The sequence below is a fragment of the Eublepharis macularius genome, chromosome 4 (assembly GCF_028583425.1).
Source record: "Eublepharis macularius isolate TG4126 chromosome 4, MPM_Emac_v1.0, whole genome shotgun sequence".
Taxonomy (NCBI): Eukaryota; Metazoa; Chordata; class Lepidosauria; order Squamata; family Eublepharidae; genus Eublepharis; species Eublepharis macularius.
In genome coordinates this window covers 156971478-156995706 of record NC_072793.1, presented here as the reverse complement: position 1 = coordinate 156995706, position 24229 = coordinate 156971478, and the positions used below count along the sequence as shown (strand labels likewise).

Below are 24229 nucleotides of genomic sequence, written 5' to 3'. Positions count from 1 at the left end.
GACTCGCCGGGAGAAGGGAATCCTGCAGACCACCTCGCTCTTGGTGAGGCTGAGCAGCAGGCTGTCTGAGGCAGGGCTTTTTTTCAGCTGGAACACGGTGGAATGGAGTTCCGGAACCTCTTGAAAATGGTCACATGGCTGGTGGCCCCGCCCACTTATCTCCAGACAGAGGGGAGTTTAGATTGCCCTCAGTGGCGCAGAGGGCAATCTAAACTCCCCTCTGTCTGGAGATCAGGGGGCGGGGCCACCAGCCATGTGACCATTTTCTCCAAGGGCAACCCACTGAGTTCCACCACCTCTTTTCCCCCAAAAAAAGCCCTGGTCTGAGGTGATTGCTTTTTAACCTTTTCCCTACAAGTCGTCACTTTGGTTTGTTTGGTTCCACAGAACAAGTTTGCTGCTTTGGAAGCAGAGGAAATGGACGAGGAAGAAGACGGTAGCTACAGTAACGAAGAGGAGGAGGAGTCTGCAAAGGGCAAAGACAAGTCTAAGCAGAGCAGCATGGCAGTAAGGAATCCTCGGTCTTGTATCTGGAGACATTGCTTAGTTTGAATCCAACACCAGCCATTTCACTTGGTCCTGTTCACATAGCATCTGACTACATGTGATGAGGCTTGGGAATGTGCCTTGGTATGCATGCAGTGCTCCACTATGTGCCCGTTCTCTGCCAGTGTCTTCCATCTACCAAAATGAGACATACAAGCATGTGAAAATATGCATGTACATGTTGGTTCGTACAAATTGTTGTACATGTGGTGGGAACCCTAAGGTATGTTCCTGCACATTCCTGCTGAAAGAATGCGCTGACATTTGGTGGAATGTGACCCAGATACCTCTGTGCCATAAACCTCCCTTCTGCCTCATGCAAGACAGTGAGTGTAGAACATAATGTAGACTAGCTAAGCAAAGGGAGGGTAAACTGATGTCATCTCAGCCTGTAGCCTATTCAGAATAGTTATTCAGACAACTATATTGTCCCCTGGTGAGCACTCCCTACACGTTCCACAGAGTTTGAACCTTGTCAACCCTTCTACCTGGTAACGGGCTTACTCTGAAGTTATCTGCTTCAAGGTGGAATTTCCAGGCCATAAGTGCTTCCTGCCTGACACTACTTGCTAACACATGTTTTCTGTAAATACTGTAGCAATCAGAGGAGGAGGAAGAGGATGAAGAGAAGAAGGAAGATGATCCATATGCACACCTCAGCAAAAAGGAAAAGAAGAAACTCAAAAAACAGGTTAGCTTTATTCTAGGGCAGGGTGGGAATGTTGGCCAAAGCCTCGTAGGACAAACAGATACTTCTTTTCTGTGCTTTGCTGACTGTTCTCCAGGCTTTAACTGCCTTTGCTTGGGAATGGGAATTGTGTGCTCCCAGAATCCTTTGTATCTTTCCCTTTGATTTTCATGGCCTCCTGAGGAACTTGTTCAGTGAAAGTCTGTGAGAAAGAAAACTTGAGGAGTCCACCTACAGCCAGCCCTGTGCCCAGTGTTAAGTCCTGCAGAATATGGACACCAGGATGAGAGCACCTCTGAGCATGTGCAGCGTGTCCTTCCCATATCACTACTTACAGCCACCACCCCTTACATATACATTTGCTGTTTGAAACAGACCCCAAAGCAGAAGGCTAACTTCTAATGAGAAATTATGCCCTGTTTGCTGGTAAACAACTAAGATTGCTGGTAGGCAGCAGAAATATTCTCTTCAGTGGGTCAGGGGCCAGAAAAAAAGCTGATAAAACTGTTTGATGTAATTATTTAATTACAAATATTTAAATATTTGTAATTTTTAGGCCATGATTTACAAGTATGTACGGATGAAACAGTTGCAGTTTTATGTTTGCAATAACAATACTCATATTTGAGTTTTGAATTATGTGCCCTTGTTCGCTTATTTTTGTTACATATGCATGAACAAAATTGAAGTATATTGAGAAGCATAGTGTGTGAGAGTGAGACAGACAGACACCAGCCTCAGTTCTAAACATATTTACTTGGAGGTAAAGCATAAATGTACCCAGCTGAGCTAGGAGGTAGAAAAGAATACTTCATTTTGGCTCAGTAAAATGGTGAGGGGAATCAAGTGAACCAAAAAGCCCTGTTAAGCCTTTTGAAAATTGCATGGGAAGTCTTATGGGTGAGCAAAAGAGTATCCCAAGTTGAAAGGACGAGGTGTTGAGAGAGAAGCCATGCTAGCCAGGCAAGAATGTTGTTTGGTAAAAGGTTTCCCCTGTTAGAATTATAAAATCATATTTTGGTAAAGGGGGCCCTAGTGAAACAATGTTTGTGAAGGACCAGACTATATGGACGTGGCTGGTAAAGGGTAATAAAGAAGTCTCCTTTGCTGGCATTTCACGGCTGGGACTCTTTTTTTGCTCCATCAGCTGGAATATGAACGGCAGGTGGCGACCATGAAAGCGGCCAACGCAGCAGAGAATGACTTCTCGGTGTCGCAAGCAGAAATGTCCTCCCGGCAGGCCATGCTGGAAAATGCCTCTGATATCAAGGTACCACCCATCACATTCCATTCCACCTCCCCACCCTTTTTCTTTTTCTCTTATTATGAAGATGTTTTGGTTATTCTGACTCTCTTCCTCCTTCCATCCATCTCCTCCCCAGTTGCATTTTATTACATGGGGTTTGTAACGTAAAAGGTTTCTTGGGCAGAGGACGTAGCTCAGAACTGACTGCATCCCCCTGATGTGTGCAGCTCATCATAGGCCATCCTGGAAGTGCAAAAGAAGGATCAGTGATCGTGTGGAAGGGAAGGGGAGAGTGAGGGGGGCAGTATACTTGGCTGTTACTTCTCCCATCTTCCCAAACAATCTCGCGTATATTGTATATCTTGGCCATGTAAAGATTTTGATATGCAATTCCTGATCACGTAACTGGAGGGAGAGTGACATTTCTTGATATTCATAAGTCAAAGTGGTGTACGCTATTCTCAGCTCAGGGATGGGCAAAGACTGAGCCTGTTGGCAGAGAGATGATATACCAATAGGGTTACTGAGAAGCCTGGAGAAAAATGTCCTGTCACTTCAAAAGAAGCTTAATGGGATTGTTGTTTACCTCCAGGCCATGAAAACTCCACTTGCCTTCTTCCCCAGATTAAACTTCGGTTAAAGATACAGAGAATTTTTTTTCAGGCCTGTTAGCAAGCCTATGTTCCAGTAGGGAAAAAGTGGATTTCTAGGAATGGGGCGCAGCAACTGCTAAGCAGAGTGGTTTTTTTAAAAAAAATCATTTCGGGAAAAGACTGAATTTAAGTCAAGTCTCCTAGTTTGTATATTGTACATTTCTTGAACAAGGTAAAGTCCCCTGTGCAAGCACCAAGTCATTACTGATCCATGGGGGGTCGTCACATCATGATGTTTTCTCGGCAGACTTTTTCTTACGGGGTGGTTTGCCATTGCCTTCCCCAGTCATCTACACTTTGCCCCCAGAAAACTGGGTACTCATTTTACCGACCTCGGAAGGATGGAAGGCTGAGTCAACCTTGAGTCAGCTATTTGAACCTGGCTTCCGCCAGGATCGAACTCAGGTCATGAGCAGAGCTTGGGCTGCAGTACTGCAGCTTACCACTCTGTGCCACGGGGCTCTTCAAGACTGCAAGTTAATTGGGTGCTTGGTTTCAGTTAAAACATATGGAGCATAACACAATTATGATTACACAGCTCACCTGTCCTTTGCACTATAGTTGTTGTGGGGGGTTTTTTGGCGGCCATCAAGTTGCAGCTCACTTATAGCGACCTCATCAAGGTTTTCAAGGCAAAAGACAGTCAGAGGTGGTTTGCTAATGCCTGCATCTATGTAATAATCCCAGACTTCCTTGGTAGCCTCCCAATCTAGTACTAACCAGGGCTGACCCGGCTTAGCTTTCAAGATCTGACAAGATCAGGCTAGCACCTCCCTGTAAATGAGGGGAGTGGTTGTGAAACTGAGATTTCTATTTGGCTTTCTGAACCCTTGTGAGGACATCAAGCCAAACCCCTGGTTTGAAGAATAGGGCCACAGCCCTTGATCTGCACACCAAACTCTGCATTGGGCTAAGTTCCCGAACTTCCTAGAAGCAAGGCTGATGGTCTTTATTGGGTAAAAGCACTGTTCCTCCATGCACTGGAAAGTAAATACACCTGCTATTTTATAAACATTCAACATTTGCCATAGTAGTACATCACAGCAATATTTATAATACTTGATCTTGGTTATCCTATTTTTACTCCTAGCGCAGATGAGCAAGCTTGAATTCCTAATAAATGTTCAGTTTTAACAGAGAAGTGCACAAGTTAACATGTTTATATATTTCAGTAGGGATAGGTCACTCCATTCCCTAATACCATCCTGTACCCTTCCATTACAGCTGGAGAAATTTAGCATCTCCGCTCACGGCAAAGAGTTATTCGTTAATGCCGACCTGTACATTGTGGCGGGGCGCCGATATGGCCTAGTGGGACCTAATGGGTAAGTACATGGGCGTGCCCTGAATACCCCCGCCATTTTGTTTGTTTACTTTATCTCATAAGGAAACCATGTGAGGTGATGCTACATTGCAGGTGGTCTTTTGGGTTGGGGAGGGAATGGGACAGGGCTGGCTGTTATTTATTATATTAACTGTGAGCCAAGCTACAAGAGACAAATTACGCAACGAGGAGCACGTGAAGGGAGTCGCAACATTAGCCGGGAAGCTGAGTTTTAAAAGAGATCGGAAGGCTTTATCAATTTCCCCTCTCTACAGAGCCAGGGAGATAGCTGCTCAGAGGGTTTGTTAATTTCCTCTTTGCCTCCTGAAGGCTCTGTCAATTTCACTTCCCCTTTTAAGAGGCAAAGAGGAAATTAACAAACCCTCTGAGCAGCTATCTCCCTGGCTCTGTAGAGAGGAGAAATTGACAAAGCCTTCCGATCTCTTGTAGCTTAGCTCTGTATTTACACAGTAGTATTGTTAGTATTAACACATTTGTAGCGAGGGGGGAGGGCAGAGTAGTTACTGTGGTGGTCCTTACCCTTGCATAGATCCAGTAATGGTCTTTTCCCCCCTCCTCTTCTTTAGGAAAGGCAAAACTACCTTGCTGAAACACATTGCTAACAGGGCTCTGAGCATCCCTCCCAACATTGATGTGTTACTCTGTGAACAAGGTACGGGGTTTGTGTGGGGTTCTTCCTTCATTGGTCTCCGCAGTATGGAAGACTCACAATACCACTGTAGAAATCAGAGTCTCCTAATAACAACTTCAGAACTGGAAAGAAAAAAAAATGAGTATAATTTTTTTTTTATAATCCATGGAGGTTTCTTTTCTTCCCTGTCTCAGTGGCTTGGAGCAAGTTTTCAGTATTCCTCTCTGTGTATTCAGAGAGCAAGCCAGAAGCAGGTAGTGTGAGCAGGTAGCAAAATCCCTGTAAGGCCACCCATGGCTGAGCGGGGAGCACACCTGAAAGTGTCCCAGGCTGGTCCTACAGGTTTCTTCCCTTGTCTTGCAAAGACAATAATTGTTACTGAAGGGGCGAGTGCCCTGTTCAAAAGAACAAAGGAAAATGGGACATCCTGCAACGGGGCTGGCACAGCTCAGCAGCACACTCCTTTCCATAGGACCTATTTATTAATATGTTCTCATGCTCATATCATGTCCACTCTGGGCAGAGCTCATAAATGACATAAATGACCTCGCCTTGTTTTTAGCCGTACGGCTCGTCTTTGAGGGAAGGCAGAGGCTGAGAGAATCAGGCTCGATACAGGCATTGCTCCAAACTCTGGTTAAGGAAACTGAACTGGATGTGGTTTGATGTGATGTCCAAGTTAACAGTCCATGGTTTTGTGATCAGGTGGCAGGCCAGCATCAGAAACCATGGTTTGAAATAGGCTTGTGAGTCATGGTCTATGGAAACAGTCGGCTGGATCGTACGGTAAATCTCTGTTAACATAAGGGATTTCTGTCAGGGAAAACAGAACTTCATCCCCTCAAAAATGATCCCTAAAACGCTGCTGTGAAAGGCAGTGTGAAAGGAAGAGTTGGTACAAAACTCCCTCTCCTTCCATAAGCAGAAATTTTGCCACAATATCAATGTAGTGTGTTGGAACATTTGTGGAAAAGTGACTTTGGGGGTGCTCTGATTTGTGTGCGTCGCCCTTGACACTGAGAAGATAAGGCAGAATAGAAGTGTTTTAAGTAATGGAGTGCTGAGCAGGTGCGAAACCAAACCCGACCAGCTTAAAACCGTGGTTTCTAAAGGAAGTTCAGAAAGTTCTTCAGTGCAGTTCCAAATCACCCTGGAGCCAGCCTGCAAGGCAGAGGTGTTGTGCTGTCCTTCACTGTGCCTTTCTCCCCTCTTGCAGAGGTGGTTGCAGACGAGACCCCTGCAGTACAAGCTGTGCTGAAGGCTGACACTAAGAGGCTACGGTTGCTGGAAGAAGAGAAAAGGCTGCAGACACTGCTGGAAAAAGGCGATGATACCGCTGGGGAGCGGTTGGAGAAGGTACTCGTGAACAGTTAGCATCATTGCATGGGGCTGTGGCTCAGTGGAAGAGCCTCTGAAGTCCCAACTGCAGTCCCTGGCATCCAGGAAGTAGGTGATGTGAAAGATCTCTACCTGAGAGCCTAGGGTGCCGTCTTGGCGTGCCACCTTGGCTCTACGCTAACATCATTCAGTGACTTGTACCGATTTTACCCAAATCAAAAGGGTGGAATAAATGGAGCTAACTGTGGTTCTGGGCAAAGGCAAGTGAATGGATGGGTTGAGCCATTTCTGTTGTGCTTGTGAGGTGAGCAAGTGGATTAAATGCTTATATGAAGGTTGGGGGAAGATCAGTGTGATGGGATACCATTTTAGGATATGCTTGGAGGGAATGGCAACATGGTAGCCTGTCAAATGTACTGCAAGTTGGGGGGATTGGCCATTTCCTTTCTGTGTAAGGGAAATGATTCTGGCGGTTCTTTTAGCAGAGAGTAATGGTTTCATTTGACAATTGTCTTAGTAGTTGGTAATATCCGTCTGCTCCACAAATTGTTCCTTTGTTGATTTCCCATCACAAGATATATCTTCTTCCCCGCAGGTCTATGAAGAATTACGAGCTACAGGAGCTGCCGCAGCTGAGGCCAAAGCTCGGAGAATCCTGGCTGGTTTGGGCTTTAACCCGGAGATGCAAAACCGACAAACCAAGAAGTTCTCAGGGGGCTGGCGCATGAGGGTGTCCTTGGCCAGGTAGTTACTTGGGGCAGAGATGGGAAAAAAGTGTGTCCCCCTGGAGGATTGAGATACAAGTAGAATAGACATTGTGGTCTTTATAAGGATTTGGAAAGTTCTACAATTTTAACTTTATATTTTTTCCAGCCACAAACAGCTGCATGGTGAGATGCCACCTTCCAAACCAATCATTAATGCACACCTTGAATGTTGGGTTTTTTTTAATGACAGGAGATGTGTGGTGGGAAGACACCTCTTTATCAGCCAAACATGCTGTTCCTATTCATGCCTTTATCCTAAATGTATCCTTGTTTAGAGCCAGCTGTACAGATACCCTGACCTCTTAGAAACCTTTCTGGGTTTGTTTCCTTTCTTTGAAATATAGCTGATGCCACTCTTGCGAGTTGAAGGGAAGGGGCCAATTTGATTGGGATCTCATGGTTCCTGACAAAAAGATGTCTTGTCCATAACTACCAGACTTGCCTTGCCTCAGAGTAAGGAAGCTAGGGCTCTCTGCCTGAAACTTGAGAACAGCTCCCCACTTCTTTACGTCAGTAAGCATGATCTTTGCAAATGGAGAATTTTTCCTCCCACTTGCACTACAAACAGTTTATGTAGCCCTTCCATTGTGCGACATGCCCCCTCATTCCGTCCCCCCTGCTCCACAGAGACAGGGTTTATTTAACCTCCTCTCCCTTACAAATCTTACCAGCTTTGTTCCTTTCCCTTCCTTTGGCTAGCGGACAAATAAATATACACATCCTAGTTGCTCTCTGAGTGAGGACAATTCTTATTCAGACCAGTGATCTCATGGGAAGAATCCAACCCCTGCCCTGATTCTATGTGGTCTCCTGTGTATGCTGGCATGGAGGCCTCTAGGACTTTCACTCAGGGAAGGGTGTCTGTCAGATGCTTTCTGTCTGGGCACCCTGCTGCCCTTCGAGATCAGAATGGGTGCTCCAGTCCCTGAAAAAGTTTAGAGGGTCTGCCCCTCTACCTGAGGACGCGTAGCGGCTTATAACAAATGTCCAACTGTTGCCTGTGCATAATCTCTGCTGTACCTTCTTTTTAGACAACTGCTTTGGGATGAGCTAGTTCAGTACTTGTATGCATGCTTTGTAGTTGAATAGTGCCAGGCTTAGTTCAACACAACACCAGTTGAAAGGATCTTGTTTAAACAAGGCTGGGAAGGACCTGTGCCCAATGTCTTCAACAGTCATTGCCATTAGGGAAGGTAATACTGAACTATATGGACCAATGGCCTGACTTGATATAAAGCCTGCAAAGACTAAAAAGTAGTATATAAACATCCAAGATAAATAGAAAGCAGCTTTTGTACGTTTCTAATCAAATTGACTGTCACTAGTTTTAACTGCCAGAAACTCTTCTTCATATCCTTCCATCCTACCACCTATTCTTTCCTCAGTTCAGAACTCCTCTCCTAAATTTAATTTTCTCTTCTGCCATAGATCACCTTGCCCCTCCTTAATTTCTAAACTTAGTGTTCTCCCTTTTTGTTTCATAGCAGGGTCATGGTTCTAGTCTTGATTTTCTAGTCATCCTTCCTGTCCCAGTTTTAGCTGGTTTCCCTCATAAGTATCCTCTCAGAAATAACTTGGCTTTCCAGAGACACTGTGAGGGCCGCTGTTGCTCACTGTTCTTTTCCCTTAGAGCACTGTTCATGGAGCCCACATTGTTAATGCTGGATGAGCCCACGAACCACTTGGATCTGAACGCCGTCATCTGGCTTAACAAGTAAGTCCCCAGATAGTGAAGTGCATGAATGAACTGAGTGGTTTCTATGGCTGTGGCTTCCTTAAGGCTGACCCACAAGGAGGGTGGGCAATGCCTGGTGAATTCCTACAAACAAAGGTTTGGGGCGGGGGGGCACACAGCAAGGTGAATTTTGGAGGCTTTATGGCACAGTGTCTTCAGTTCTGGTATTTTGCCACCTTGCTCTTCCAAGTTGTTCAGAGTGTTGTACACAATTCCATTCCATTTCATCCTCTCACCAATCCTGTGAGGGAACTTAGGCTGAGAAAGAGAAGGATTAACGGAAGGTCAACCAGTGACTTCTTAAGGAATTTCAAAATTCAGTATGCTAATAAAGTTGGGAGCATCTCATTATCAAGTATGTCTCTCTGTTTAGGCAGCCAGATTAGTATCTCATTATTTATTTAAAAAGCATTTGTATGCTGCCTTTCCACCCAAATAGAGTCCCCAAGGCAGTGAGCATCAGGTATTAAACATTAAAAACAGTATTTGAAATGTGTATATATAAGTATTTAACAATACAATAAAAACATAGTTTTGTGTAGGTAGCCATCTGGTCTGCAGTAGAAGAGACCTTATATCCCACTCAGAAGGTGGGAAGGAGTGTTGGGAAAAAGGGAGTCAGGTCCGGCTCGCTTCTTTGCCACATCACTCCCACCATCTGACTGGAATATAAGGGCTCAGTAGTCTCCATTCCTACCTGTTTCTGATGAAGGGATCTTGACTCTTGAAAGCTTGTACCCTGGAAAACCTCAGTAGTCTTTAAGGTGCTACTAGATTCAAATCTTGGTCCAGTAAAAACGTAGACATACAAACACAACCAGGGAGGAAGGCCAGTAAGAGTTTATTGGGGATACACCAAATGAAAGTCTTCACCCACTGATGGAAGATAATGACAGAAGGAGACAAGATGAATCTTCCTGGTGACATTAGATGCATATTCAGTATAAACCAGCAAACCGATTTGCATTCCATGCTGTATCTGTAAAATAGGTACCAGTTGGAGGAAAACATTATTAAGGTTCCTTTTCTGCATAAATAAGTCCTTGATGCTTTTTTTTGTTTAATAATCTGCTTTTTTCTGTCTTACAGCTACCTCCAGACATGGAAGAAAACCCTCCTCATTGTCTCCCATGACCAGGGTTTCCTGGATGATGTGTGCACAGACATTGTTCATCTAGACATGCAGAAACTATTCTACTACCGGGGGAACTACAGTAAGTGCACTCTTGAATCACCCGCACCTGAAAGGAGTGTGGAACAGGCAGGAACAGAAATGAATGTGTTTCAGGGCCAATGCTGTGCCTTTATAAAATGCAACAGCAAGGGAGCTCTACCGGAGGGTATTTCATATGCACAACACCTGCAATCAAACTTGAAAAACTACAAATCTGTCCATTTCAAATTTAAAAATGTTTTGTTTGGGTTTTGCTCTGTCTTTCCTAAATAGCCCTAGGGGTCTTACAATTTAAAAACAAACCATACACACACCGTAGAACTAAAAAGGGCATTAAGCAGCCCAAAATGATTACTGCGAAAAATATCCTTCGGGAAAAGACCAGAAGAAAAAGCGCACAGCCCTACCTGCCTTGTGGAAAGCCTGTGATGGTGGTGCCTTTGGCGTCACCTTAGGCAAACAAATACTTTGTGATTTGACTTAGGTACGACAGGCAGCCTTCTTATTGTTGTAACTACCCCCACCCACCCCCGTTCCAGTGAAGTTTTATATACTGTACAGTTTTATATGTTTTTTCTGTAGGCAGATATTAGGACAGAATTCTAGCGCCCCCATTTGCATTCTGTGTTGATGAAAGAAGCAAATTAGAGACCTCTCTTTTAAAAAGGTGTAGGGGGAGGCCTATAATGAGAATTCAAGTCTGCCTGGAAGCCCTGTTCTTGATGTAGGAGTCATCTCTGTTAGAAGTGTAAGTGGCCTAGGAATGGCAGCCGAGTAGACTGGGGCATAGTGGTCTGCCCATGCTCAGGCATTGCCCTGTCCTATGACTGGGCAAGTTGTTCATTTCTATTCCATCGTTCATCCAAAGAGCTCAGAATGTAATATGTAATTCTCTGAACCCTGTTTCATTCTCACAACTTTCTGGGATAGGTTAAGCTGTGAGAATATGTTTGGTCCAAGATTTTCCAGTGAGCAGTGTGGGGATTTGAATCTCCATCTCTCAGATCCTAGTCGGACACCGTAACCACTACACTACACGATCGCCAAAACACAGTTCTAGGAAATGTTTGATAGTCCCAGAAACAGTCTGTCCCCCTCAAGAACAGGAAGCCTTGGCTCAACTAGGGATTTGATATAAATGGTTTCTCAAAGGACACCTTTCTAATCTGTGGTAAAGTTCCAGGAAATATTCTCTCCTGGCCATTTGTGATTCACAAGCTTGTTGATGGAGGACAAGTTTTCATTATTAGCTGCAACAGCGGTGGCCGTCTCCATGTTCTGAGGCAGTGCACTTCAGATTACCAGGTGCTGAGGCCACTTCCTTCATGTGGTCTTCCCTGGGGCATCTGGCTGACCTCAGCTGGAGACAGACGGGTGGACTAGGTAGATTGGGTCCAGCAAGCCAGTGTCCCTCTCCCTGTTTTGTTTTTCAGTGACCTTCAAGAAGATGTATCAGCAGAAACAGAAGGAGCTGCTCAAACAATATGAGAAACAAGAGAAGAAGCTGAAAGACCTCAAGGCTGGAGGGAAGTCCACCAAGCAGGCAGTAAGTCTTGGTTTGGATTCTGCCTTGAGAGCCAGTGACAAGAGCTCTGTCCTGTTCTATGGAGCTCCCTGCAGCTCTGTTGCTCAATGAGTGAGAACTTGTACCTTGAGCGCAATGTCTGTAATTCCTTTTTTCAGTTCCTTTTTTCAGCTCACCTCTTTCCCAGGAAATGATCAGTATAACAACAGGGGGCATTAGCCCTTGGCCTTCAGCTTCGCCTTAAGGGTTTTAAAATGGGGGGAGCGTTATTCCTATGGGATGCTAGAACTGTGGATTGATTCTGTTGGCCTTTGGTTGCTTTTGGTGGGTGCCCTGAAACAGTTCTGTTTAGCAAGATGAAAGTACGCAGTGGCCAAGGCTGGGCGTATCAGGTAACCTTTTCAATCTGGCCCATTCATTTGCTTTGTTCTCCTCAGGAAAAACAGACAAAGGAGGCTTTGACCCGCAAGCAGCAGAAGTGCCGCAAGAAAAACCCAGATGAAGAGGCCAATGAAGCTCCTGAGCTACTGAAGCGGCCTAAGGAATATACTGTGAAATTTACCTTTCCGAACCCACCACCCCTCAGCCCGCCCATTCTGGGCCTGCATGGTAGGAGCCTGCCTTTTCTAGAGGTTGTTGGGGTGGGGGTGCTACTGTGACCTTGAATGGAGGGGGTGACTCTGAGGCTACTCCGAGGCAATGATTTACTTGAACAGTAGGGGGCATTGTAGTGTTGTACATACTGCCGTTTCTTGATCACAAAAGTGTTCTACCTCTTGAAGGCAAACTCTTATACTTTTCAGGAAGGCATTGTAGATTGGGGCATGAGGGAAGGTTGGAAAGCTGCCTCTCACAAACAGAGTTGTGCTTGGACAACACACTATCCTAGCCCATGCATACAGAGCATCAGTGCCATATCATTGCAGAGATGGGACCAGTGTTCCACGTGTGCCATGTTTTTCAAAGGGTCTAGAGGACAGAAGTCAGTTTCATCATTTGATTGTGGGCTCTGCAGTCTGCCACCCCTGAGTTGTCAGACTCCCAGGCATTACTACCAGAGGTCTTGGCAGTAGTTGTGGGGAAAAGTACTGTTTCCAAACAGACACACACATCCTCCATTGACCAGTTCTCCTCCTCGTTCTTTCTTACAGGTGTGGACTTTAGCTATGAGGGACAGAAGCCTCTCTTCAAAAATTTGGACTTTGGGATTGATTTAGAGTCTCGGAGTAAGTGATCTGAAAGAGACTTTGATAAATCTGGCTTATTACCCCATCAGTGTGCTGATTCTTTATATATGTTTATTTATTTGCTTATTTTGTTACATCTTTCTCCACCAACACCAGAAGGCCAGTACCAAGGGCAGCTTACAATTTATTTATTTAGAAAAATGTGCCATCTCTCCAGCAACCTGCCCGAGGTGGCTTACCAAAAATTAAAAATAAAACTTTAAAAGATACGAATTAAAATCCAGCATTAAAAACCCAGCCCAGCATAAAAACAGACCGTTTCCAGAACAAAATAGTGTTAAAAAATCAATCTCTTAATTAAAAGCCTGGTGAAAAGAAACATTTTGGGCTGGTGTTGTTTTTAAAAATCAACATAGGCACCAAGCAGACTTCAAAGGGAAGGGCATTCCATAAGCGAGATGCCACTACTGAAAAAGCCCTGTCTCTGGTTGCCTCTTCACCTCTGAAGGGCAGGCACAGAAAGCAGAGCTTGTGAGGCAGATCTTAACGGGTGGGCTAGACAATATGGGACGAGGCAATACTTCAAGTTCCCTGTCCCCCAAGCCATTTAGGTAAGAATCAGCAATTTGAACTGTGCCGAGAAACAAGTTTCTGGACCATTTTCAAAGGCAACTCGATATGCTGTGGCCTACAATAATATAACATGGACATAATCAGAGTATGGATCACTATAGCCAGATGACACTTTTGGAGGAACAGCTGAAGCTGGCATATTAGCAGAAGCTGATAAAAGGCATTATGGGCCACAGAGGGTACTTGGGCCTCAAACTATAGACCAGGGTCCAGCAGTGCCCCTCCCCAAGCTATTAACCTGTTCCTTCAGGGGGAGTGCAACATTAATATTAAAACATCATGGAACGACAAAAAAAGAAATCGCAATGTTCTTAACAGTTAAAACTGTACCCACCTACCCTACAACCTTTTTCTGTGGCCCAGCAAACCTTTATTTCTGCACACTGGAGGAAAGAAAGTGAGGAGCCTTCAGGATACTTTGACTGGTGTGTGTTAGAGACTTAAGTGTTGATGCTTTTCTCTCCCTGCCCCCCAGTCTGTATCGTAGGCCCCAACGGTGTGGGAAAGAGTACATTGCTGCTGCTGTTAACGGGGAAACTGCCACCGGTAAGAGAACCGTATTCTATTTTCCACATTTGGGCCTTCTCTTACGTAGCTCCTCTCTCTCTGTTCCCAAGATTTTTTACATGTGATACAGTGATACAGTCCAGAATGATCATCTTTATTGCCACTCAAGTAGTGCTAAGCACTTTTCCAGATAAATCCCAAAGTCAGTGTAAAAATGCTGAGGTTTCCTGAAGGGGCACAGAGCCCCGTGGCGCAGAGTGGTAAGCTGCAGTACTGCAGCCCAAGCTCTGCTCATGACCTGAGTTCGATCCTGGTGGACGCCGGGTTCAAGTAGCCGGCTCAAGGTTAACTCAGCCTTCCATCCTTCCGAGGTTGGTAAAACGAGTACCCAGTTTCCTGGGGGTAAAGTGTAGATGACTGGGGAAGGCAATGGCAAACCACCCCATAGCAAAAAGTCTGCCAAGAAAACATTGTGATGTGGCGTCCCCCCAGTAATGACTCGGTGCTTGCACAGGAGACTACCTTTACCTTTTACCTTTCCTGAAGGGGACATTAGCCTTCCTACACACACACATATACTACATGAGGTGCAACTTACAAACTGGCCACATCATGGCAGGTGTAACACATTCAGAGCCAGACTATTGATCCATCTAGGTTAGTATTGTCCACTTTGACTACCAATGGCTCTTCAAAGTCTTAGAAGGATCTTTCTAACAGGAAATGACAGGGCTAGAATCTGGGGCTTTTACACATCTAGGATGTGATCTGCTGTTAAGTCTGGGCTTTCCTTTGTACAACTAGTAGCCCCTCTTGTCATCTTGGCAAACTCAGTCCAGCCTAAGGTCCATGGAGCTGGCAAACCTTTCTTGCTGTCGACCTTTACCTGACAATGTTGTGATTTTTGGGTGGCTGTTCAGGAGATCGCCAGTAATAAAACACACAATATGCAATTTATCTCCCTGATGTGCTAAGCATGAAGTTGCTTTTCGCTACCTCGAGTCATTTCCTCAGCTTGCTCACTGTTACCTCAATATCTTCTTAAAGCCAAAAATAAAACAGGGTGGCCCTGGTGGGCATCCTCACCAACTTCCCTTTCCACTTCTCCAGCCAACAGGCCCAGCATTCTAATCAAAAATAAAGAAGCCCAAAGGGGCCCACTGAAGCCCAGGAGAATCTCTACTGTCCCTTCTAAAATAGTCCTTTTGGACTTGACAGCTGGAGAATGTCCAGTCACAAACTGCCAACTGCAGCCTCCCAGAAGAGGCTGCTTTTTGGCCCTCTTAGCAACTGGCTCATGTTTTTAGCAACATCTCTGTCTCTCAATCTTCACAGAAAAGTATTTGAGTGGAATACAAATCTCTTTCCTTCCCCCCCCTTTCCCCTTCTTATTTTTCCAGACAAGAGGAGAAATGAGGAAAAACCACAGGCTAGTGAGTATGGGACACCCTCTTCCATAAATAAAAAGGGACCAATTTGGCACGAGATAGCCTAACCCTTGAATGGCTTGGCGGCTGCAATCCAGGGCAGCAGCACAGCCCCTGTGAATCAGGTCGGATGCAGTCATTCAGACCAAGCACAATTCTGGGGGGGGGGGTGAAATTGGGACGGCTGTCTACAGGGGCCCACAGCATTGCGTGAAGGATGTGGTTAGTTGTGGGCACTGCAGGTGAGTGACATGTCCCTCTTTTTTCTCCTGGTAGAAAATTGGGTTCTTCAACCAGCAATATGCCGATCAACTGAACATGCAGGAGACAGCGACGGAGTACCTGCAACGTAACTTCAACCTGCCCTACCAGGATGCTCGCAAATGCCTCGGGCGTTTTGGCTTGGAGAGCCACGCCCACACCATCCAAATCTGCAAGCTCTCCGGTATGAGGGAGGTTGGCCTCCGGAGAAGAGGAACTCAGGGTTTTGGTGGCTTCTACTAGGAGCTACTAGGGAGAAAGATCCAGCTAAGGCTGATAAGGGGAGAATATAGAGAGGCAGGACGGAATATGGTTGGAAAACTTAATGGTGCAGGAAGACATCCGAAATTATCAAAGAATGAGGGCTTGTGCTGAGCTAAAGAAAGTGTGGCCCCTAGGTGCATACCCATGACTCCCATGGGTCTTGAATCTTTTTGGATTCTTTTTTGGGACTATGAGGGTTCAGAAATGCTCGAAGGATCTCTAGAAGAACAAGAGAGTGTTTGTGGCATTCTTGGATTGCAATGTCTGCTTCATGCAAAATGCACACACCTTCCTCGTCAGTCAGTTTGGTGACATGGTAACGCCAGGATGAAGATGGGCAGTTTGTGAAGCCCACCAGGGAAAGTCAGCTGTGTGGTATGGCTGTATGAGAGCAGATGTGGGTGGGAGTTGGGTCACTGTTTATCATCCCCAGTCCTCCTTGGGAGGATAGGATCTCATCCCCGCCAACTTTGCAGAGAGGATTTCTTCCAATTGTTTCATCATCTATTCTTACTCTCATTTACTTGTTTGTTTACTGCTCCAGGGGGACAGAAAGCCCGTGTGGTATTTGCAGAACTGGCTTGCAGGGAGCCAGACGTCCTTGTTTTGGTGAGTATGTTTAAGGGAAAGAAGCAGGTGTTGCAGGGCAGAAGTACCTTTAACATCTCAATTCAATTCTGCTAAGCATGGCACATGTTTTGGTGCTGCCTCTCTTCCCTCCCATCACCTGGCTTATGTGCCAGCATGCCAAAAAAACTACCTTTCTAAGCTCTCTTTCTGTTTGCACCAAACACTTGATCAGGTTTTCGTCAAGAGGGCCTTTAGACTGTTGGAGAGCACCCCCGCTACTCTAAAGTTTTCCCAGCCAGAACCTTCATCTGTTAAGTGGGAACCTCAACAGGGGGCTCTTTTGTTGACAGCCAGGATTGTATAGTGGTTAGAGATAGGACTAGGATCTGGTAGATCCAGGTTCATATCCCCACTCTACCACGAACGTTTGCTGGCTGACCTTGGGTCAGTCGCATGCTGTCAGTCACACCTATCGAAATAATAAAAAGGAAGAGAGCAGAATAGTGTAAGCCACTTTGGGACCCCATCAGGAAGAAAGTCAGGGTGTAAATGAAGTAAAAACATTTTAACAAAAGGTGGTAATCCTGCAGGCAGGGCTTATGTGACAAAGTCCCCCCTCCCCCCAAAAAAGATTCCTACACCTAAATGACTGTATGTCAGAGAGAAAACCAGGCTAGAACTCTTCTCTGTGGGCAGGAAATATTTTTGTGTAGAGGATCATTTAGTCATTGAAGCCCGTGTGCAGTCTGAAGTTACACAGTCCAGGTGTAACCTTAACACCTCACTGAGAACTAGGCCTCATTCTCTTGCTGTTTTCCTTACTGTCAAGAAAATGACTGCTGGGTGGGGGGGGGGGCTTTGGATGCTGGTGCTGTCTGAGCTGGTGTTGGGTTTTGAATCCTGGTACTTGCCAATGTTTCAGGCAACTCATGGGTAAAACAATGAAAAGCCAAATGTCCTCTTCTCTCCGCATCAAGTGAATGCTCTCCCCTCTTTTATGCATCCCAGGATGAACCTACAAATAACCTGGATATTGAGTCCATTGATGCCTTGGGAGACGCCATCAATGAATACAAAGGGGGTAAGTGAAAGCCTTGTGCTACAATGTCTGGGCTGCAGGGAAGGACAAAAGAACAATAAGCAGATGGAATTCTGTCTGGGGAGGGGGGAGATCATGGCCAGCTTCCAATCTTTGGACTTGACAGTCCCTTGCGGTAGTCTGGGATTGACTCTGTCCCATGAAAACCTGTACCCCAGCCTCCTTATTGACTTAACATGAGATGGCAGCACTAGGCTGCAAGTGATATTGACCGTCAATAGATTCAAGGTAGACAAAACAGAGGGCTTCCCCTCCCCTCATTCAGTGCCTAAGTGATACATAAATTTGACTGCCACAGGATGCAGTGATGGTCACTAGCTGAGATGGGTTTAAATGAGAAATTAGACAAATTCATGGCATTCTCTTAACAGCGACGAGCCATTAATGGAAACACCATGTTCGGAGGCTCTATATCCCTGAGTATCTGGTACTGGAAACAGATAACTGGAGAGGGCAGTTGCCTTCATGTCTTGCTTGCAAGCTTCCCAAAAGAACCCAGCTGCACACTGTTGGAAATAGGATGCTAGACTGTTTCCAGGGGGATGTTAGTCCTGATCTAGAAGGGATCTTGCAGCTTCCAGAACTGCAGCTTGTGAGAAATAACTGCGCTCCTGAAGGTTATGGAGTGAGCTCTCTGCGTGTAGTAGAACTTTCTGCTTGGGCATTTTATATTTTCTCTGCCTGTATCCTCAAGGATTCATAGGATTTTCAGCTCAGTGCCTTGAGCTACTGCTGGGGGGAAAGCGATGGAGGAAAATCCCAGAACATTCAAGCCCTTGGTGGTGCCTAAAGAGTTCTTTGGGGTCTGATGACCTGTCCATTGATTCAGCTTGATCCTGTTTGTTGTGTAGAAATGGCTAGAGAGTGCCATACGCTTTCTGCCCTTCCTTGCTAGTGTAGTGTAGTGTAGTGGTTAGAATGTTGGACTAGGGTCTGGGAGATGCAGTTCAAATCCCCATTCTGCCATGGTAGTACGGTGGATGACCTTGGGCCAATTGTACATTCTCAGCCTAACGTACCTAACAGGGTTGTTGTGATGATGATGAAATGGAGAACAATGCTAACTCCTTTGAGTATCTACTGGGGAGTCGGGCCAGCTATAAATGGAGTAAATAAATACACGAGGCCAGCCCTCAGGAACAGGGCGGCAGGCAGGGCCCACCCGTCATGGCTTTTTTTCAGAAGGTGGAACGGTTCTGTGGGAGGCTGGGGAGGCTGTTTCTGGCCCTGGAAAAACAATGCCTTCTTCTTCTCCTGCTTCCAGCTGTGATCATTGTCAGCCACGACGCCCGACTTATCACCGAGACCAACTGCCAGCTCTGGGTGGTGGAGGACCAGACCATCAACCAGATAGATGGAGACTTTGAGGACTACAAGCGGGAAGTCCTGGAGGCCTTGGGCGAGGTCATCATCAACCGGCCTCGGGAATGAGGCTGGAGGAGGAGGCAGAGTCTCACCACCTTAGCTGCCCTTGCTTCCTCTCATTCACAGGACTCTTGAGTGGAAGGGGGCAGAAGTGAGTGACTGAAGCCAAAAGCTCCCTTTTTCCAAGCGGCTGTCTTCTCTCCCCACCCACCAGCCAGCAGGGAATTTGAAAGTGTTTTGAGGGGAGGAGTATGGGTATGTCTAAGCATGGCTCATTCTTATGAAACACAAGTTAGCATTTTACGAGTCGCTCCTTCTTATCTCCCCTCTTTTTTCTGATAATAGTTCCAGCGGAGTTGTGTAAACTGATTTAAATTAAAATGTGAAGGACACTTTTGGGCAAAGCGCTCTCTTGACTTTTTCTTTTGGAGAATGGAGATCGGGGAGGTGTGACCTCCTTAGAAGATGAGTGAAGCACAGAGGATAGAAAGCAAAACCATTGGAGGGCATCTTTTTCAGTTGTATCCTTGAGCCAAAAGATTCCAGCTCAGGAATATTCTGAGCTCCACCACCTAGAATAGTGATGGCGCACCTTTTTGAGCCCAAGTGCCCAAACTGCAACACAAAACCAACTTATTTATTTCAAAGTGTCAGCACTGCAATTAAACCTGAATACTGAGGTTTTAGTTAAGAAAAAACAACTCATACAGTTGTCCGAACTAATTAACATCTCCATCTCCCCCCCTCTCTCTCATTCACACACACACTCACTCAGGAGCCACGAATGAAAGTAAAGCAAGTTAAATCAAAGCAGTTTGCCCTTCTTTAGACCAGCAGCCCTGCTTGCAAGCACTCTCTCTCTCTTTCTCTCACTCACTCAAAAGCCACGACTGAAAGTAATGCAAGTTAAATCAAAGCAGCTTACTCTTCTTTAGAAAGCCAGCCCCAGCAACCCGGCTGCTGCCTCCGCTTCCTGCTGCTAAAGAGACGGGCAGCAGGGAGGCAGCCTTGAGGAAAAGGAATCACATGGGCAGGGCCAAAACCCATGTGATTTCTGCTCAGAGCTGCTGGAACGGCGTTCCAGGCGTTCCCCCTCCAAATGAGCCCTGGACCTAGCGATCAGCGACTTGGCTCACGTGCCCACAGGGAGGGCTCTGCGTGCCAGCTGTGGCACACGTGCCATAGGTTCGCCATCACTGGCCTAGAACCTACATGGATGTCTTTTGGTTTGTGCCTTGTAGCTGAGGTTGTCTAGACATCATACAGCCATAGTTGTAGAGCTGATCTGTGTCCTGAGCTAGATGCATACAATGGTTCTAAACTGTGCCAAGAAATCCAATGTTTATTTTAGCTATGATCCCCACTCAGCACCAAGAAACCCAGTAACAGGTGCTGTGACTGCATTTGGTACCAGCTGAAATGTAGGGCTAAGAGGAGAAGTATGAAGGAGAATTCAAAAGGAATACTGAAATCTCAAGGAGAGGGAACAGGCACTGAGTTACGTCCTTGGTCCATCAAGATCAGCATTATCTACTGCACCTGGCAGTGGCTAGTATGTGGCCGTCATCACACGGCCATAAATTTAGCACCAAACTAGCGCCATCTCCCGCTGAATGCTCACCTTATTCCGGCTGTCTTGTGATTTCGCCATTCTCCCCAATTCACGCTTTGTGACTCTTTATGTCATCTTTATCCACTTCCATGTGAATGCCCTGGATCAACTATGAACCCTTTGCAACACCAAAACGTTCACTCTCCCCGATCATCTGTCTCACGTAACACTGATTCTCCTGCCCTACACTCCCACATGTCCCAACACGACCCGCAATTAAGCCAAAGTATTTTTTTTAAAAAAGTCAGCCTTATAGCGCTATAGCGCTATTCTGCCATGGGTGGGAAACCTCTGCTTTCTATCATGGTTAGCTTTTGGGTTGGCCCAGCACAACATTGGTATAATAGAAGAGTGATATAGTGCAAATATGCAAAAAACATTTTTTTTTAAGGGGCAGGATTTTTAGGGCTCCGTTTCCGGAGGCACTTTGACCATCGAATTGCGCTTTTCCCTTTTAATGTGACTGACTGGAAGCGCAAGCAGTCGTCAAAAGATGGGAAAATCTGTTCTAATAACGATAACAAAATAAACGATGTCTAGTGCAAAACTGACGAAATAAGGGCCTGTGTGACGATGGCCAGGGTCTCAAGGTCTTTCACATCACTCACTTCTGTAACCCTTTTTAGTGGAGATGCCAGCAACTGAACTTAGGACCTTCTGTGTGTAAAGCAGATGCTCTGCCACTGAGCCACAGCCCCTGTCCTTGGAGCATCATTTTAAAAAAATTTGATCTTCATCTGTGATGGATAAAAACATTCTCTTACAAAGAGAAATGTCAAAGAGCTTCTCAGAAATGTTATAGGCAGACTGGAAATCAAATACTTCTTTTTTATGTCTTTTACGTCTTTTTTACTGTACTGTTGGAAATACTTCTTCCCTTGGAGCACTCTCTTCCTTAAGCGGATCTGTATACTGAATGTATGCTGGTATATTATTGGGAGTTCCAGCAGTAAGGGTGACCAGAGTAGTGAACTGAGAAGAAAAAGGGGTAGGGAGATGGACGGCACAAGCTTCCAAATACATGCTACCTTTCCTAACTTGCTGCCTGGGGGCACAGCTGCTTTATTTCTCAGCGCATGAAGTGTGCACTGGAAGCTGATCAAGTGAAAGAAATGGAATTGTGCTTACAGTTGTATCACAAGCAACATAATCTTATTACTGCATTAGGCTTTTAAAAAAAGAAACCTGCATGCAGGTGAATACCTGGATTAGATCCAGATATCCTTGCACAGGTCAAGCTCTTCCTCACTTCCCCCACATCTCAAGTGGTCCTTTCCAACCTTGGTAGAGAACCTGTGCGAAGTATAGCTGCAGTGACAGAAGAGGCAGGAAGGGTGATATCACCCCTTTCTCTCCTCATTGCAGTCTCCAGCCCATGTGGCTATCCACCAAATGGGTCCTGTGACCATGGGGAATCAAGAATACTGGGGTTGGAAAGTATTGCTGAGGGTGAGAGGAAAGCAGTAAAGATCAACAAAGATCGGTATCTTTTGCTGATGGATCACTGGATCCAGCCCAGTGAATTAATCTTAGTTTTACCAAAACTTAGGAAAAGATGGCTAATAGGCACTGAAGCCTCTTGCACCGCCTCCACTGAAAATAAATTCAGAGCTGAAATAGTCGCAGTGCCTTCCATCTAGGTATGGCTTTGCTATCTCTGCCATAAGCCGAGCAACCAGATGGGAAGGAGAGCTGCATTCCCGGACCTTGAGCGATCGCACAGAAGAAGGGATTTACAAAACTGCAGTGCTTATATCAGTGTTTCCCAACATTTTTTTCAGGGAAGAACTAAATTAACCTTTCAAATCCCAAGGAACCCCTAGCTATTAAAACGTTTACAGTCTAGCTAAAGTCGATGGCGAGAAGTGCAATTCAGTTACTGCTAAAGAAATTTTATTTGTAAAGAGCATATATATAAATGTCAGCTGACAATGTCCAAGGGATATTTGGAATTTTTCACGACATTGCAATTTTTTAAATTTATTCCATGATTTCTTGCAGAAGCCCTTACAAATGCAACCAGAACCCTGGTTGAGAAACACTCGTCTAAATGGGTGAGGGGGAAAAGCATTACTTGCTGAGAGCCTCTCCCGCCAGTGGAGTGTCCATTGGCCTTTGCAGGTGGCCAAAAGCCAGGTGCTACTTAGGCCCTTGGGCCAGGGTGCAGATCTCCTCTACTGCTTCCAGCCACTCCTGTGTTTTCCATGCGTTTCTCTGCCTGGTGTGCGGCCTCTTGCTTTCCTATCTCACAGAGAAGCATTGCCAAGTTGAGAGGACCTTGAAATGCAGACAGGAGCCACCCACAGAAACAGGGTCCCAGGTTTCAGCCTGCTGCCTCCCTCACTGCCTTTACCTCTATCTAAAAACACCCACAGCTTCTCCTCTAGCTGTGGTAGTGAATCCCCCCATTCACTACCCCCCCCCCGGGTGTCAGGCAGGCTTGCCCAAGGCAAAAACAGGTAGCACATGCTGCTATTCTTTCAGATCACACCAGCTTCAGTCATGAATTTAAAGGTAAAGAATTTATCCATTTGTGTAGCAGCTTGGCCCTCTGCTGTACAAGCCATTCTCTCCCCGAGATGGTACTTACTGTCCCTTAAGCCTTTTGATGTCTAATCTCCAATAGCCAAATCTTCTAACCAGCTTCCTTTCTATGATTGGTTCCTCACCCCACTGCTTGAAATGGCAGGTGGGAGGGGGTGCCTGGCCCAAGCCGTGCCTATCATCAGCTCCAAGGGATGCTGCAGAGAAGTGGAACAATGTGGAAGGTGTGTGCTTCCTCTTGTCTTGTGCTGCCACTGCCAAACCTTAGGGGGCCCTCACAGCCTGCCTTGCAGCCAATGGGGGTATCTGCAAGCCAGGTAGAATTCTTTGTGGGAGAGTGCACCTCCTTTTGTGCTGTGCTTTCACTCTATTTGGGGCAACACATAGCCAGCTTTGTGGCATGGTTTACATCAGATTAGTACATCATAAAACATAAACAAATCTTGATTGTTTATTGTACAAAATCCAGGGTGTGCAAATTTATTATTGTATATGACAGGAATCATTCCAGTAGTGGATTTCAATAAAAATAAGGTATTTACAAGATAACAAACGAAGGGGAAAGGAAGGCACTCTTGACAGTAAGAGATTATCAGGTTTACCATTGCCTTCTATGCAGTACTAACAGGGTTAGCTGTCTGTGAAAGATCCACCCCTGGTGTCACCTTCCACTACTGCTGCTGCCCAGTAACTAGCCTTTGGGAATTCCTCCACTTCCATCACCATGTGAACTGTCAATTCTCTTCTGCGGATGTGACCATTGATTCCTGAAGGGGGTGGAGGCATCTTAGTCTGGTTTCTCAGCTTTGACCATTCCACCTTGAGTAACTCTTCCTGGAGTTTAGATTCTTGACCAAGTCTGTGTTCCTGATGGTATTGCTCTCAGCCTCACTGACACACTCAAACTCTCTCACTGTGTTAAGGTGCATATTCAAGAGGGGGAATAAAAACATAAAGATCTATAAACACATACACACATGACCAGGAAGGAGGAGCAATCAGTTTCCCAAGGATACGCTGAGTGAAACTAAAAAGCCTTTACCCCCCTTTGGAGAACAATGACAGAGAAAGACAAGCAAATCTCCCAACAGATAAAGTTCCAAAGTTTTGGC

The 24229-nt window shown here is 45.7% G+C and overlaps 1 protein-coding gene across 6 annotated transcripts in view; it reads left to right on the top strand.

Moving 5' to 3' along the window:
* Nucleotides 1–19353, top strand: part of ABCF1 (ATP binding cassette subfamily F member 1) — a 34413-nt gene extending 15060 nt beyond the window's left edge. For all 6 annotated transcript variants that reach the window (XM_054978383.1, XM_054978384.1, XM_054978382.1 and 3 more), the window contains 18 exons: nt 388–507; nt 1145–1237; nt 2382–2504; nt 4358–4458; nt 5045–5130; nt 6326–6465; nt 7043–7191; nt 8845–8928; nt 10039–10163; nt 11557–11669; nt 12086–12257; nt 12800–12874; nt 13944–14014; nt 15376–15408; nt 15679–15847; nt 16472–16536; nt 17506–17578; nt 18861–19353. In XM_054978383.1, coding sequence (XP_054834358.1) covers nt 388–507; nt 1145–1237; nt 2382–2504; nt 4358–4458; nt 5045–5130; nt 6326–6465; nt 7043–7191; nt 8845–8928; nt 10039–10163; nt 11557–11669; nt 12086–12257; nt 12800–12874; nt 13944–14014; nt 15376–15408; nt 15679–15847; nt 16472–16536; nt 17506–17578; nt 18861–19027 — 1959 coding nt within the window. In that variant the 3' untranslated portion in view covers nt 19028–19353. The remainder of the gene's footprint in view (nt 1–387; nt 508–1144; nt 1238–2381; nt 2505–4357; nt 4459–5044; nt 5131–6325; nt 6466–7042; nt 7192–8844; nt 8929–10038; nt 10164–11556; nt 11670–12085; nt 12258–12799; nt 12875–13943; nt 14015–15375; nt 15409–15678; nt 15848–16471; nt 16537–17505; nt 17579–18860) is intronic.
* Nucleotides 19354–24229: the final 4876 nt, after the last annotated feature.